The 13,514-nt window shown below is 38.0% G+C and overlaps 2 protein-coding genes across 21 annotated transcripts in view; one reads left to right on the forward strand and one right to left on the reverse strand.

Annotated features, from left to right (window-relative positions):
- The window catches only part of picalma (phosphatidylinositol binding clathrin assembly protein a), a 51,596-nt gene extending 46,187 nt beyond the window's left edge, over positions 1–5,409 (forward strand). For 19 of the 20 annotated variants that reach the window (XM_048180182.1, XM_048180201.1, XM_048180197.1 and 16 more), the window contains 3 exons: positions 548–652; positions 1,717–1,820; positions 4,009–5,409. In XM_048180182.1, the coding sequence (XP_048036139.1) occupies positions 548–652; positions 1,717–1,809 (198 nt within the window). In that variant the 3' untranslated portion in view covers positions 1,810–1,820; positions 4,009–5,409. The remainder of the gene's footprint in view (positions 1–547; positions 653–1,716; positions 1,821–4,008) is intronic. The other variant, XM_048180219.1, reaches the window with a different exon arrangement.
- A 1,669-nt stretch (positions 5,410–7,078) lies between these two features.
- Positions 7,079–13,252, reverse strand: ccdc83 (coiled-coil domain containing 83). The gene is given in 12 exon segments (XM_048180303.1): positions 7,079–7,532; positions 7,947–8,080; positions 8,905–9,005; positions 9,085–9,206; positions 9,299–9,367; positions 9,452–9,543; positions 10,554–10,721; positions 12,496–12,588; positions 12,591–12,663; positions 12,739–12,823; positions 12,923–13,013; positions 13,109–13,252. Coding segments are annotated over 11 exon segments (1,242 nt in total). The 5' UTR covers positions 12,973–13,013; positions 13,109–13,252; the 3' UTR covers positions 7,079–7,277.
- Positions 13,253–13,514: the final 262 nt, after the last annotated feature.

Below are 13,514 nucleotides of genomic sequence, written 5' to 3' on the forward strand. Positions count from 1 at the left end.
TTTACATTATATTCAGTAATGGAGGTTGAATAAGCCATACAGGTAAAGCAGCGCAGGCCGTGTTTAATGGTTAAAAGAGAGGAAGGCACTCTGTAAATGACGCTTTTCAATAACAGCATCTGCACTTACATAACTGCTATTATGACTCATCCTTTTTGGATTCTTCATTCCAAATACTGTAACTACCTCAGTTTTTTTCTGTTAAAGTTAGAACTAATGTTGAAGAATGAGTTGCTCCAAAAAAAAAAAACCCAAAAAGTTTCTCTGTGTAACTTTTCCTGTTTGCTGCGTGTCATGTAGCTTAGGTGGAGTTAAACAGTAACTTCAGTCTGATCAGATGAGAACACCGGGTTCAGACTGGCTCACATTCCTCTGCTGAGTTTCAGTACTGTCAAACACAATGTCAACAGAGGAACTCTAAATCAATGGCATTTAAAGTTCCAGATGCTAACACTCACAAAAAGTCATGACAAGTATTGCACATTGCTCACTTGGTTTCTATTTCTGTTTCTTTATCCCTTTAACTTTTGTTTTATTTTCTATCTAGCCCCCTCAAATGGGCTCCATGAACATGATGACCCAGCCCACCATGATGTATACGCAGCCTGTGATGCGGCCGGCCAATCCCTTCGGCCCAGTCTCAGGGGCACAGGTATGACCTCACACACAATAAGGTTACAAATCAAATTTGGAAGCCTTAAGGTGTGGTCACATTTACCGATGGCAAATTTTCCCCGACACAAACCAGTCATTTCAATAAAAATTCACAAGATTTGGAATTTCCAAAATATTTTCCCATGCAGATTTCACAACAGGTTCAAGTTGGTCATGCAAATTTGCCTCTTTGCCCAACATAAAGTTGCTTGGTTTGAAAGTGATTTCTGCTTGATCTCTAGACTATCGACAACCAAAAACTGACCTTTTTGCCCATGAAATTTCGCCAGGATTTTGGTAATGTGACCACACCTTAATCCAGGGGTGTCCAGACTCGATCCTGGAGGGCCACTGTCTTGCAGAGTTTGGGTCCAACTTGCCTCAACACACCTGTCTGGAAGTTTCTAGTATGCCTAGTAAGACCTTGATTAGCTGGTTCAGGTGTGTTTAATGGGGGTTGGAGCTAAACTTTGCAGGACAGTGGCCCTCCAGGAGCAGGGTTGGACACCCCTGCCTCAATCCAATCATATTCGCCCATTTTAGAGCACAGTAGTTATCCATAGGTCTCCGCTGTTTTTGCATTTATCCAGCCCCATGATCCTTCTTGGAATAGAGCCATCAGCTCAACCCTGACTGATCATGCTCTATTCTAGAAGCCGCTCAAGTACGGCAGATGCTTTATTCAGAAAGTGCTCTAGTTTGTTCACCCTCATGTGCCATCGCAGCGCTGTTCTGAATATGAAAGCTAGCATGGTGGCCTTCACACATGTCTGGGGAAGCATATGTATTCCACACTCACACCTAATTCTCAGCTCGAAATACATATCGTGCCCCCCGCCACCCCTGCTTCATATCTGTAGTAGCGTTAGTGCTGGAAATCGGTACCGTTTAGTGGCTAGCAAACACCCTCTCTCCTTCTGAACCTCTTTTTTATTCTCTAGCCTGTCTGGCTCTGAGTTTTCCTCTTGTGTGTATGTGTGTGTGTGTGTGTGTGTGTGTGTGTCTGAGTGTTTCCTGGCTGTACTCGGACCCCTTCAATCTCTCTCGTTCTTTCTGAACTAGCTCTCTACAGCCTCTAGTCCTTCCAGTTCAAGTCCTCTCAGAGCTCCGGGACAGGACCCTTTTGCACAGCTGTCTTTGAAGGATTTCCTTTAGAGCGTCTTTAGGTACAGCATGTCTGCTGTGTGTGAGTGTGTGTGATCTGCAGTTTCTTGCTTTATAACAGTGTTTCTATTGTCAAAACTCTTACCCCTGTTTTTCTCCATGTGCTGCAATAGTACTGTTTGTATATCCATCATTATGATGTGATTTGTAACGGTTCAGCTTATGTTGAAATGATCTTCCTTTAAACAGAGCCATTTTTACAGAGCTTTTGAAGTTCATTTACAAATCATGCATGATTTTGTTCTTTTTTAGCCTGCGATTTAAAGGAGTCATATCACGTGGAGTTAAATGTTTCAAGTCCGTGAAGTAATAGAAGTGACGACAGATCTTTTATTCCGTATTGTGATTGGAGAAGTCTGGAATACGTCACCAGAGAAACAAAAATGATCATTTCAATCCAGTCATATTTATGTTGCACATTTCAGTGAGAATTTTTTTAATTTGTCGGAATGTGATACAGTCTTTGCAAAGAGGCTGATATCTTGTGCTAATCAAAAAAGTTTTTTTCTTTTTTTTTTTTAAACGAGCATAATGCTAAGCTGGTATGCTAAGCTGTTTGCTAACCAAAGGCTAAGAAAAGGAAAAGTTTCTTTTTTAGCTTTGGGGTCAACATTGATTGAGTGCTGTTGCTCATTTTACATGTGAAGGGGGTGTGTCTTAAAGTCACAGCAGTAAAGCCCAAAGTATACTTATAGGGTTAGTTCACCCAAAAATGAAATTTTTGTCATTAATTACTCACCCTCATGTCGTTCCAAACCCACAAGACCTTTGTTCATCTTCGGAACACAAATTAAGATATTTTTTGATGAAATCCGAGAGGGTTTTTTTTATCTTACTACATTCAAGGTCCAGAGAAGTACTAAAGACATAGTAAAAATAATTAACATGACTACAGTGGTTCAACCTTAATGTTATGAAGCGAGGAAAATACTTTTTGTGCGCAAAAACAAAACAAAAATAATGACTTTATTCAACAATTTCTTCTCTTCCCTGTCAGTCTCCTACGCAGTTGATGCAGTGCAGCGCTTCCGTGTTTACGTCCAAATGCCGGCTCATTATTGGCTGATGCTGTTCACGTGAGCAGCACGACACATGCGTGTGACGCTGATGCAGGAGCCGGCCAATACAGAGTCGGTGTTCTGATGTAGAACACGGAAGCTCTGCAAAGTTTCTTCAACGTAAACTGCGTAGGAGACTGACAGGCTAGGGAGGAAATTGTTGAATAAAGTCATTGTTTTTGCACAAAAAAATTATTCTTCTCAGTTCATAACATTAAGGTTGAACCACTGCAGTCACGTTGACTTTTAACTGTCTTTACTACTTTTCTGGACCTTGAATGTGGTCATTTTGTTGGTTTCTATGGGAGATATAAAAAAAAAAAACCCTCTCGGATTTCATCAAAAATATCTTAATTTGTGTTCCGAAGATGAACGAAGGTCATTTTTGGGTGAACTAACCCTTTAAGGATTTGATGTGAACCCCTGGCGTATGTGAACAGCTGAATTTAATGCCTTCCAAAGTACATTCATTTCATAGCACAGGTGTTCGACACGTGCATTAAGTTTTGTCCTTGTGTAGAGTCTTTGCTATTTCTCTCTAGATAAAAATGTGATACTGTCTTTATACTCTTAAAATATAGTTGTGTGTGTCTCAACCCCCTCCCACAAGTGCTTGTCAACTTGAGCTTCTGTTGTAGTAGATTGTGGCCTCCAGCAGTTTGTTGTTGTTGCCATTACTTTGTCTCCTCGTTTCTTTTTCGGCTGTGAAGCAATGACCAGGGACAGAGTTGCCACCTTGTGGACAAATTGGTGCAAAAAAAAAAAATGTTAAGGCACATGTGCGAGCTAAGTGTACAGTATGTACGAATCTGATTGTGCATGTTTAATGCATATTAGTAAAACGTTCAAATAAAACTGTGGAAAATGTGACATGACTCCTTTAAATTTTAATCATTTTTGAGTTGCAGCTTCATATACTCATCTCATCATTGATTGGCTGCTTTACTTGACATATTTGCATATTCATTTTGTGACTTTAAAGTTAGGATATTCAGTCAATCATCCAACAAACATGCAAACATATTGTCCTGGACACTCATCATAATGTGTTAAAATCAAATGTCAGATATACAGAAACAAGTCCTGAAATGTCTCTCGACTGCATCAGTAAAATGTGTTTCTCTGATTCCAGATGCAGTTCATGTAGGTGAAGAGGGTCGACGCTTCCCAAGGATGAATTATACGGCAAATCTCAAACCTTTAATCTCTCTCCAGTTGGCTGTTTGACTCTTCAAGGAGAGTTCTGCCCCAGTACAAACCTGTACAGAGGGAGGGGTGGGAGGGGCATTATGGGATATGATGGGTGGGGTTGGGAGGGGTAAGACTCTGTTGCCCAGATATGGAGGACACGCGCTCATTTTGTAATTTGTCTAACGCGGTAACAGTTATTGAACCGCTCTGCATCTGTAACGAAACACAAGGGTGTTGAGAGAGCGTGAGTGCAGGAATGTGGTGGGTTTTCACACAAACATGGCTTCACTTTTTTCCATGGAATGGCAAACCGGGGGATCGGGATTTGGGTGGAGTTCTGTCTTTATCCGATCATCAATCAAGCATTACCTGATTTAACCTTCTCCAATTAGAAATTCTAACATTGGTTTCTATTATTTCTATTTTATTTTTATTTTTTATGTTATGACATTTGCAGTAGACATTCCTTGTGTATTGTCTGTATTTATTTATGATTTACCCACTGAGGACATGAAAGAAATGAGTAATCTTCTTTTTTTTTTCCTTTGAGCTCTCCCTTATGGGAGGTGTTTCGAATTATGCGCTCATATGGGTATGATTGGTTGTATAATTCGGATTTGAATGACTGAATTATGAAAAAATATATATATAATATAAAAAATGGGGGGAAACGGACACTTATAAACTGACTGATACAGCACTAAGTATTCTCAGAAGCAGTTGTATGTCTAATGCAATTTCTTTGTCGCTCAAACGCTCACCGCCCTCCATTTGTAACGGACATAGGATAAAATATACAAATTGTTATTCCACATAGTCAGTTCTGTGCCCCGGGTGGGGGTGGGTTTCGTGAGGGAGCATTTAGCAAAGCACTACATTTGTGATTCAGCGGCATTGCATTTGGGGAAGATCTGTATTGCTTTCTGCTTGGCATGTCATTTTTACATTTGACAGTTATATGGCTGCCTTTTCAACCTGAATGTGCAGAGTCGCCTTCATTTTCGGGCCATCCAAGAGCATTTGCGTGTGTGTTTGTGGGTGTGAGTGTGTAAATGTGAGTGAGAATCGCAGGTTGCTGTCGGCATCGGATGGGGTCGGTAGTGTCTAGCTGTAGGTCCAGTAGAGTGAAGAAAGGGGGCGCTGTTGATCAGTGCGCCGTGTACATAAAACAGGCCCTGTCCAGTTTGGAAGTACACAAAGGGCGGTCCGAATATGAGGGCGATTCTATCCATTGATTTTGCATATTTACTGCATCATCCCTGCAGATTCTATTTTGTTTATATGACAAAAAAAATGAAGCAGAATTTGGGTGGTTTTCAAATAAAGTGCATCTTCCACAGAACTAAGTGTGTTTCTTTACTTATTGAGTAGATTTTTATAATAAATGTGTGTGTGTTTGTTAGGGGTGCAACAGTTCAAATGACTCACGGTTTTTATTATGGTTTTAGGGTCACGGTTTCTGTACGGTTAGGTATATGCTATGTTCAGGGGAAAAAAGGACTACTGTCAAATAAAAATAATAATAAATATTTTTTTAAATAATTTTTTAAGAAAATAAGAACAAATAATCAGACTACAAGCAACAGCACAAATAAATACAGTGGAGCAAAGATACAAATAAAAAAAGTGCTTTTCAGGTATCCAATTGTAGTTTTAAGGTACAGAAATTAATAAAGTAGCTAATCAAATGTAAAACAACATTGCATATAATCTTCACTGTATAAATATAATAAATATTAATCATTATTAAGTTACAGAAGCTATTCAGTCAAGAGCAGTGAGTGATTTCCTTTGTCTTTTGTTGTTTGATTAACATTAAAAACACATTCAGACAGCAGGAATATTAGGCTGCTTTCGCTTTAAGACATAATTGAAGGATATAGTACACTGATACTGAACACATGCATTCTTTATTAAGTGTTTAAGTTCACTTAAGACGTAACCTACTATGTTTACTAGGATACTCGCCAAGACGGGCATGTTGACAATTTTTTGTGTGAATTTGTCCGTTCAAGCATAAGGCTTGAAAGAGAACTCGATATTTGCATGCTGTACAAGCGCTTCCACGTGTGCGCCTTGACACGTCAGTTCTCTTACGTGTCTTGTGCTCAAATGTTTAAACTGGCAAGACTTAAAGAGTTCAGCCATAAATGAAAATTTTGTCTTTAATTACTCACCCTCATGTCTTTCTACACCCGTAAGACCTTCATTCATCTTTGGAACACAAATTAAGATATTTTTGATGAAATCCAAAAGGAATATGACTCGTCCATAGACAGCAATATAATCAATACTTTCAAGGTCCAGAAAGGTACAAAAGACATCGTTAAAATAGTCGACGTAACTGCAGTGGTTCAACTTTCATTTTATGAAGCGACGAAAATAAAAACGTAGAGCGCTTTCAGGTTCTACGTCAGAACGGCGACACATTATTGTCTGGCTCCTGCGTCAGCAACACGTGTGTGCTGCTCACGTGATCAGCTTTGACCAATACTGAGTCGGCATTTGGACGTAAACACAGAAGCCTTCACTGTGCTTACTGCATCGACTGCGTAAGGATAATGATAGGGAAGAGAAGAGGTTGTTGAATAAAGTTGTTATTTTTGTTTATGCGCACAAAAAGTATTCTTAAGGTTGAACACTGCAGTCACGTCGACTGTTTTAACAATGTCTTTAGTACCTTTCTGGACCTTGAAAGTGTTGATTATATTACTGTCTATCGACGAGTCATATACCTCTTGGACTTCATCAAAAATATCTTAATTTGTGTTCCAAAGATGAATGACGGTCTTATGGGTGTGGAACGACATGAGGGTGAACTGATTTTTGGGTGAACTAACCCTTTAAATGAGTTTAGTTTAAACACAGATAGCAATGTGTGCTGTTCAGATCTCACCTTGTGCGCCGGGCGATGACGCCGTAAATGACCGCTCATAGTCGAGCATTAGGCACTCCTATTGAATAAAGTTTAGGGGTAAGCCAGAATGCGTATTCATTGACAGAAACATACATTAGCCTTACTCTTGTCTGTTTTATTTATTTTCAAGAAACATAGATGCACATACGTGGTCAGATTTGAGATGAACCGCGGTGCAAGTGCGTGCCGAACCGTGTGTGGAGAACGGTAGTTCAATTTTTTTTTTTTACCAAAAACCGCTCACCCCTAGTGTGTGTATATAAGTGTTTTGTTTTTTTTGCCATTCTTGTATTTTAATTATCATATAACAACTGCTGAATTTCACAGGTGTTGTATACAGATGCATCATATTCTCCAGACTGTGAATCTGACTGCCGAAACATGCTATTGATGATCTTTGTTGTCATCGGCCACTTTGCAGTTTGCAACAGGTCAAAGGTCATCTCTTCGCTCACATCCACGGGGTCATTAGGTGGTGGGTGCAGGGGTGATGCCTTACCTATCACGCAGAGCAGCCTCCGCCCCAGCAAGTCCAGATGCATCGGCTCCTTAACACAAACACAAATGCAGCGCGCTTAATGCGGGTTCCAGTTTGGCTTCATTAACAAGGGCAGTGACTGTTCCCGTGCTCGTTTCATCTATATTCTAGCCCATGATGCTTGGAACTGGCACTGGGAAAATCACAGTCACTGTGTTTCCACAGGCCTTATCTCCCTTATGTGCCACTGAGAGGGTCTATTTAAGATTTGCTGCCTTTGGCAGGAAGCCTCTCTGGGTATTTTGTCTGATAATATCAGTTATAAACAGAAGCACAGAGGGCCTTTCTAAGGTGGTATGTTATTAGTCATGCATTTGTAGCTAATCAAAAATTAATGATTTATTGATGCCATTTTCACTCTGAATGTGACTAGGTGGGGCGAATACAGCTAGTATTGTCTATGAATGTAGTACAATTTGTTTACCGTGAAATTAGTCTCGCTGAGGTCAGGTGGGGTGGAAGGAGTTGTGCCATCAGAGGCTGTAACATCACTTTCCTGTTGAGCCCCTTCAGCTTCCTCTAACGGCTGGAGGGGATACGGGAGTCTGTTGACCAACTCTGCAATGAAATAGACATTATGGGTGATTAATGATAGATATTTGCTGGCCAACGTCAATGTATAGAGTAGGTGTGTAGCTGCACTCAGAGACCATTAAGTTTAAACTGCTGAGGACATGAAGTTTTGAGCGCTAATGAAAACACTGCTGCCCTGTAATGTATTGTGTATATAATGACAAGACTTCCTCTACTTTAAGAACCATTAGTGAGGGCTGAACAGTGGCAGTATTCACAGAGCTAGTCTCCCAAACTGGTAATACTAGGCTGTGGTATTTTTATTTAAAAAGTGTTGTACTTATGATAACAATAAGTCTTTTTGTGTTGTTTAATGTTAGTTTGCAAAGAAGAATTTAGTGCTAATTAATTGGAGCTTGTCAGTTTGTAGTCTTTAATCTAAAAAGAAAATTAGCATTGTAGCATGTAGCATATTTACTATGTTTTGTTTTTTTTAATGGTGGTTATTGATTTGAGTAAAATAAAGGTGGTCACATTATTGAAGTTTCCCAGACATTTCTGTTGTCAATAGAGTACAGATGAAGCACAGCTCACAGAAGTCACCTTTCAAATCGCGTACTTACGAGAGTCTGAACTAGAACTACTGCCACTGCGATGAATGGGAATGCTAATGGGTGCTTTCTCTAGATATTATACTTACGCTACTCTTCTTTTCTGTTTCATGAACAGTTTGTATGTCTACTGTTATGGCACCATCTATTGGTTATAAAATGGCAGTGCTGCTTAGTTAAAAAAGCACCAGGTGTTCAGTTAAGTCTTTTTTATATTCTTAGACAGAACACTGCTATTTTTAGCGATGTTTGTATTACCTGATGTTTCCTCAAGGCTTATTTTCATTATGTTCCTGTCCATACTATGGGTTTCATGGGACCCAAGGCTAGCAGATTGTGTAAGAAATTCATTATCTGGGCTGAGGGAAACAACAGAACACTGTGAATTCAAACTTTATGGTCCAGAAACGTCTCACTGCTTCAAAGTCAAACTCATACCTGAACAGAGGATCAGCCATACGGAGTATTTGGAAAAGATTATTAACATGTTCCAGGTTTTCCTCTTCTAACTGCTGGATGGTGGATTCCAACACTGCGACGTCCTTATTATATAGGGGAACCTGACATGGGAGATTAGCTGCACTTTATAATCTTTGCATGTACAAAGGGCATGTACAATGTATGTATGATAGAACCTAAATCTTGACCACACCTGTTCGTTCAGCCAAAAACTTTCTTCAATCATTGATTTAGTGTCATTATCAAGGTTTTCAGCTGCTCTCTGAAACAAACAGACAGTTTCGGTACCTCAGAACAGATAGACTAGATAGTCAGACAACAATAATGTGTCTGCAGACTGCAGTACCTTAAAGGCAAGCTGATTTGCACCCGCAGTAGTCTGTGCTACCTTTTGCTTCGTTTCTTCAACAGTCGCAACAAGAGATCTCTGAAAATGTTCTGAATATCTTTATTAAATTATTATTTGTGTTTATAATTTACATTTAAACATTACCGTTTTGGTCATAAGTTTACATACACCTTACAGAGTCTTCAAAATGTTAATCATTTTAAATAGACTTTCACTTTCACGTAGTAAATTTCTACATATAGTCCACAAGACAACATTTTAACTCAATTTACACAAACCAGTTTAAAAAAAATTACATACGCTTGGAAGATTTACGACTGTTTTTATGTTTTTTGATAGTTCATAGATTTTTCTTCAGTAAACTGCTCAGGACATACAAGGAACTCATAAACAACTATCACTAAATAAAGAAATAAAAACAGTCATGGATCATCCAGATTTTGACATAACAGTATTATGAATCATTTTTATAAATGTAGCTGTTATTTGTCTTGTTAGCTAAATGTAGACATCTGTTATAGATTATTCAGGGCGGCGGTAATAAACAGTGTTGGGGTAACGCATTTCAAATAACACGAGTTATGCAATCAGATTACTTTTTCCAAGTAACTATTACAGTATTGCATTACTTTTAAATGTACAAAATATCTGAGTTACATTGAACTTTCTTGACTGAGTTGTGCCCACTACTGTACAGGTGTGAATTGGCATTTCCTTCAGCCTGAGTCTTATTCATTTCACTTATGATGTGAAAGGGCCTTTACACTTGCCAAAAATAGAATAACTTTTTTGTTATAAAAATAACAAACAAACAGCTCAGCCCAAATGAGAAAAAGTAACGCAAAAGTACTGTAACACATTATTTTTCATAAAAAGTAACACAATTAGTTACTTTTTGGGGAGTAATGCAATATTGTAATGCATTACTTGTAAAAGTAACTTTCCCCCAACACTGGAAATAAATAATAATAAAAAAATCCATATTTCTTTTAAATAACATTTTGCAGTTTTTGCAAGATGTATGTAATATAATATTTAAATATAAAAGATATTTGTGTTCTGATTGCTGTAAAGTTAAAGCAGAAGATGGAAAACACACCTGATAACTCCTGGAAAATCATTTGTGTAAAGGCAATGTCTTTTTCCAGTTTTTCTATCTTTTGACGGTCTATCAAGCTGCCCTCGTTTTTGTACTGAAGCCATTCCTCCCTTTCCGTCTGCAGTTCCTCCACTTGCACCTGCAGCCTTGCAAGTTTACAGCGCAGTTCTCTCTCACACAAATGCACACACGACAAATATTAACACAATACCGCGTAAAACATACAAGAAAAAGCTCACTGTGGCACAGAAATGTACATTTATTATAATAATGTATCGTATGACCATAAAAGTAGCTAGTCCATATGTGTTGTGCGCTATATTTCAAGTTGTCTGTAGCCATAGCTTCGATAACCTGTTAAATTAATCAGTTCGGTTTTATGAACTGGATCAACTGATCCGACTCTTGAATGATGCATTCTGAACTGGACGTCGCTAGCGACTTCTCATGAGCACACCAACACAAAGAATAATGTTGAATAAAGCGTTTGAGTCATATTGATTTGCTTTATAATTTTTATGGAATTTTGCATTTTGAAGCTTGAAATATCGGGACATTCTAAAACGTCAAAAATGCTCAACGTGGCTTTTGTACAGTGCATGCAGAATTATTAGGCAAGTTGATTTTCTGATCATATTTTTTTTCCAGGCACATCTTACCAATTCCAAACCATATTAATCGTAAAAACTGCTATTAAATTTGTATTTAATAATTTATAAGTGATATAATTCTTCATGAAGGCTGGAAAAAGAAAAACGCCTTATATTCAGGTGTGCAGATTTATTAGGTAAGTTTCCTTTTACACATAAAATGAGCCAAAAAAGACATTTAAAGGTGCCCTAGAACTTTTTAAAAAAAGATGTAATATAAGTCTAAGGTGTCCCCTGAATGTGTCTGTGAAGTTTCAGCTCAAAATACCTCATAGATTTTTTAATTAATTTTTTTAACTGCTTATTTTGGGGCATCATTAAATATGAGCAGATTCATGCTGCGGCCCCTTTAAATCTCGCGCTCCCCCGCCCACGGAGCTCGCGCTTGCCTTTAACAGCATAAACAAAGTTCACACAGCTAATATAATCCTCAAAATGGATCTTTACAAAGTGTTTGTCATGCAGCATGTCTAATCGCGTAAGTATAGTATTTATTTGGTATACATTTGATTCTGAATGAGTTTGAGGCTATGCTCCGTGACTAACGGCTAATGCTACACTGTTGGAGAGATTTATAAAGAATGAAGTTGTGTTTATGAATTATACAGACTGCAAGTGTTTAATAATGAAAATAACGACGGCTCTTGTCTCCGTGAATACAATAATAGTTATTAAGATTAATGTGGTTTGGTAAGATGTGCCTGGAAAAAACATATGATCAGAAAATCAACTTGCCTAATAATTCTGCACGCACTGTATTAGACACGATAAAAGATTAAAATCAGTACACCTTATGAATGAATGCATTACAAGAATGCATATATACAGTCAAGGATGAATGCAATGTGCTAAATTGCATGTTAAGCATTTTCTTTATTATGGTTTTCTATGGGAAAAGCTTAATGTGAAACTTTTGTGTGCAGCGTATATTCTGGGTTCATCTGTTTGCTGACCTGTACATAGAAGGTATGTTTTATTAATAAGATACTGAATTTTTATACTGAATTTGTATTTTAAAAATCACCATCTTAGTACATTAAAGTCACCATGAAAACCAAAATTGACAATTCTAGCAGTATTTATTATAAATCCTTCTTACACATCATTATTTTTTCAACCATGTGCCCTCATAATTTTTTTTTTTTTGTATCAAAAATTACTTTTTTTGGCCCAATGCAATTATTTAAAAATGTTCCTGTGTTCCACAGAAGAAAGTAAGCTAAATGACGACAGACAGACTTTCATTTTTGAGTGAACTATTACTTCAAAACTTTGTTGTGTCACTCAGGTACCTTCTAGTTCTTTCTCTTGCTCTTGTTTTATCTCCAGGTTCTCTTGAGCCTTGTTCTTCACCAGCTCTTCATCTTCCCGCTGCTTTTGCTCCAGTTCCTCTCCCGCTCCTTTATCTGTTTATTTAGTTCACGCACGTGACGTGTCTGCTCTTCTCTCAGCTGCTCCTGCTTCAGAAACATGTGTTTGAATTTAACCTTCCTCCTCTTCATCATCATCCTCACAAACATAAGGTCGCCACTTACCAGCTTTATCAGTTGTTGTCTCTTATCTTCTAGTTGGAACATTTCGTCCTTAAAATCTTGGATTTCTTTCTTTTTAACATGAATTCTATTAGAAATAAATAAAGATAGCCTATTATGTCAAGAGCAGTAAGGATAGACAATGACACGCAAAGTAGATTAAGACAATATTGAGCAAAGTACTAACTGGAACTGTATGAAGGCCTCTGCTAGAGATGTTGTATCTGTCTTGCTCATTTTCACTTATAGCTAAGTACACAATTTGTTTGCATCGTATCCTTGATATGAAAAACAAACAAAAACAACAACAGCATTGATTAAACCTTTCAACGGGCTGTGGTAAGATAATCTGTGGGTAAGTGAGCAATCTTACCTGTGAGCTGCGAGTGTTTTCTTTTTATATTCTACCTATTTATTTTTACCTTTTCAGTTGTGTTTACACGTTGTTATGGAAACTAACTGCCGCTGTGAACTCGATCAGCAGGGGGCGACAAAACGGTGCAGGGAGAAACAAGAAAAGCGTTTAATTTTTTTTTTTTTTTTGCATTTCCTGGACGAATTAATCAACAAATAGTGCCAGGGTTTAAAGTAAAAAATAAATTTGTTGAAAAGCTCATGTCAACATTCCAGTTACCTCAGGTCACGCATTGGTGTTGGTGTTTGATGCACATAATAGTGCATCAAAAATGCACTATTATGTGAATATAATATATTTATATTTTAATTTTTAGGGCGTAGGGAGGTCAGAATGACGTTAACTGCTCACGTTCATTAAAGGG

Source organism: Megalobrama amblycephala, linkage group LG2 (genome assembly GCF_018812025.1).
Source record: "Megalobrama amblycephala isolate DHTTF-2021 linkage group LG2, ASM1881202v1, whole genome shotgun sequence".
Lineage (NCBI taxonomy): Eukaryota > Metazoa > Chordata > Actinopteri > Cypriniformes > Xenocyprididae > Megalobrama > Megalobrama amblycephala.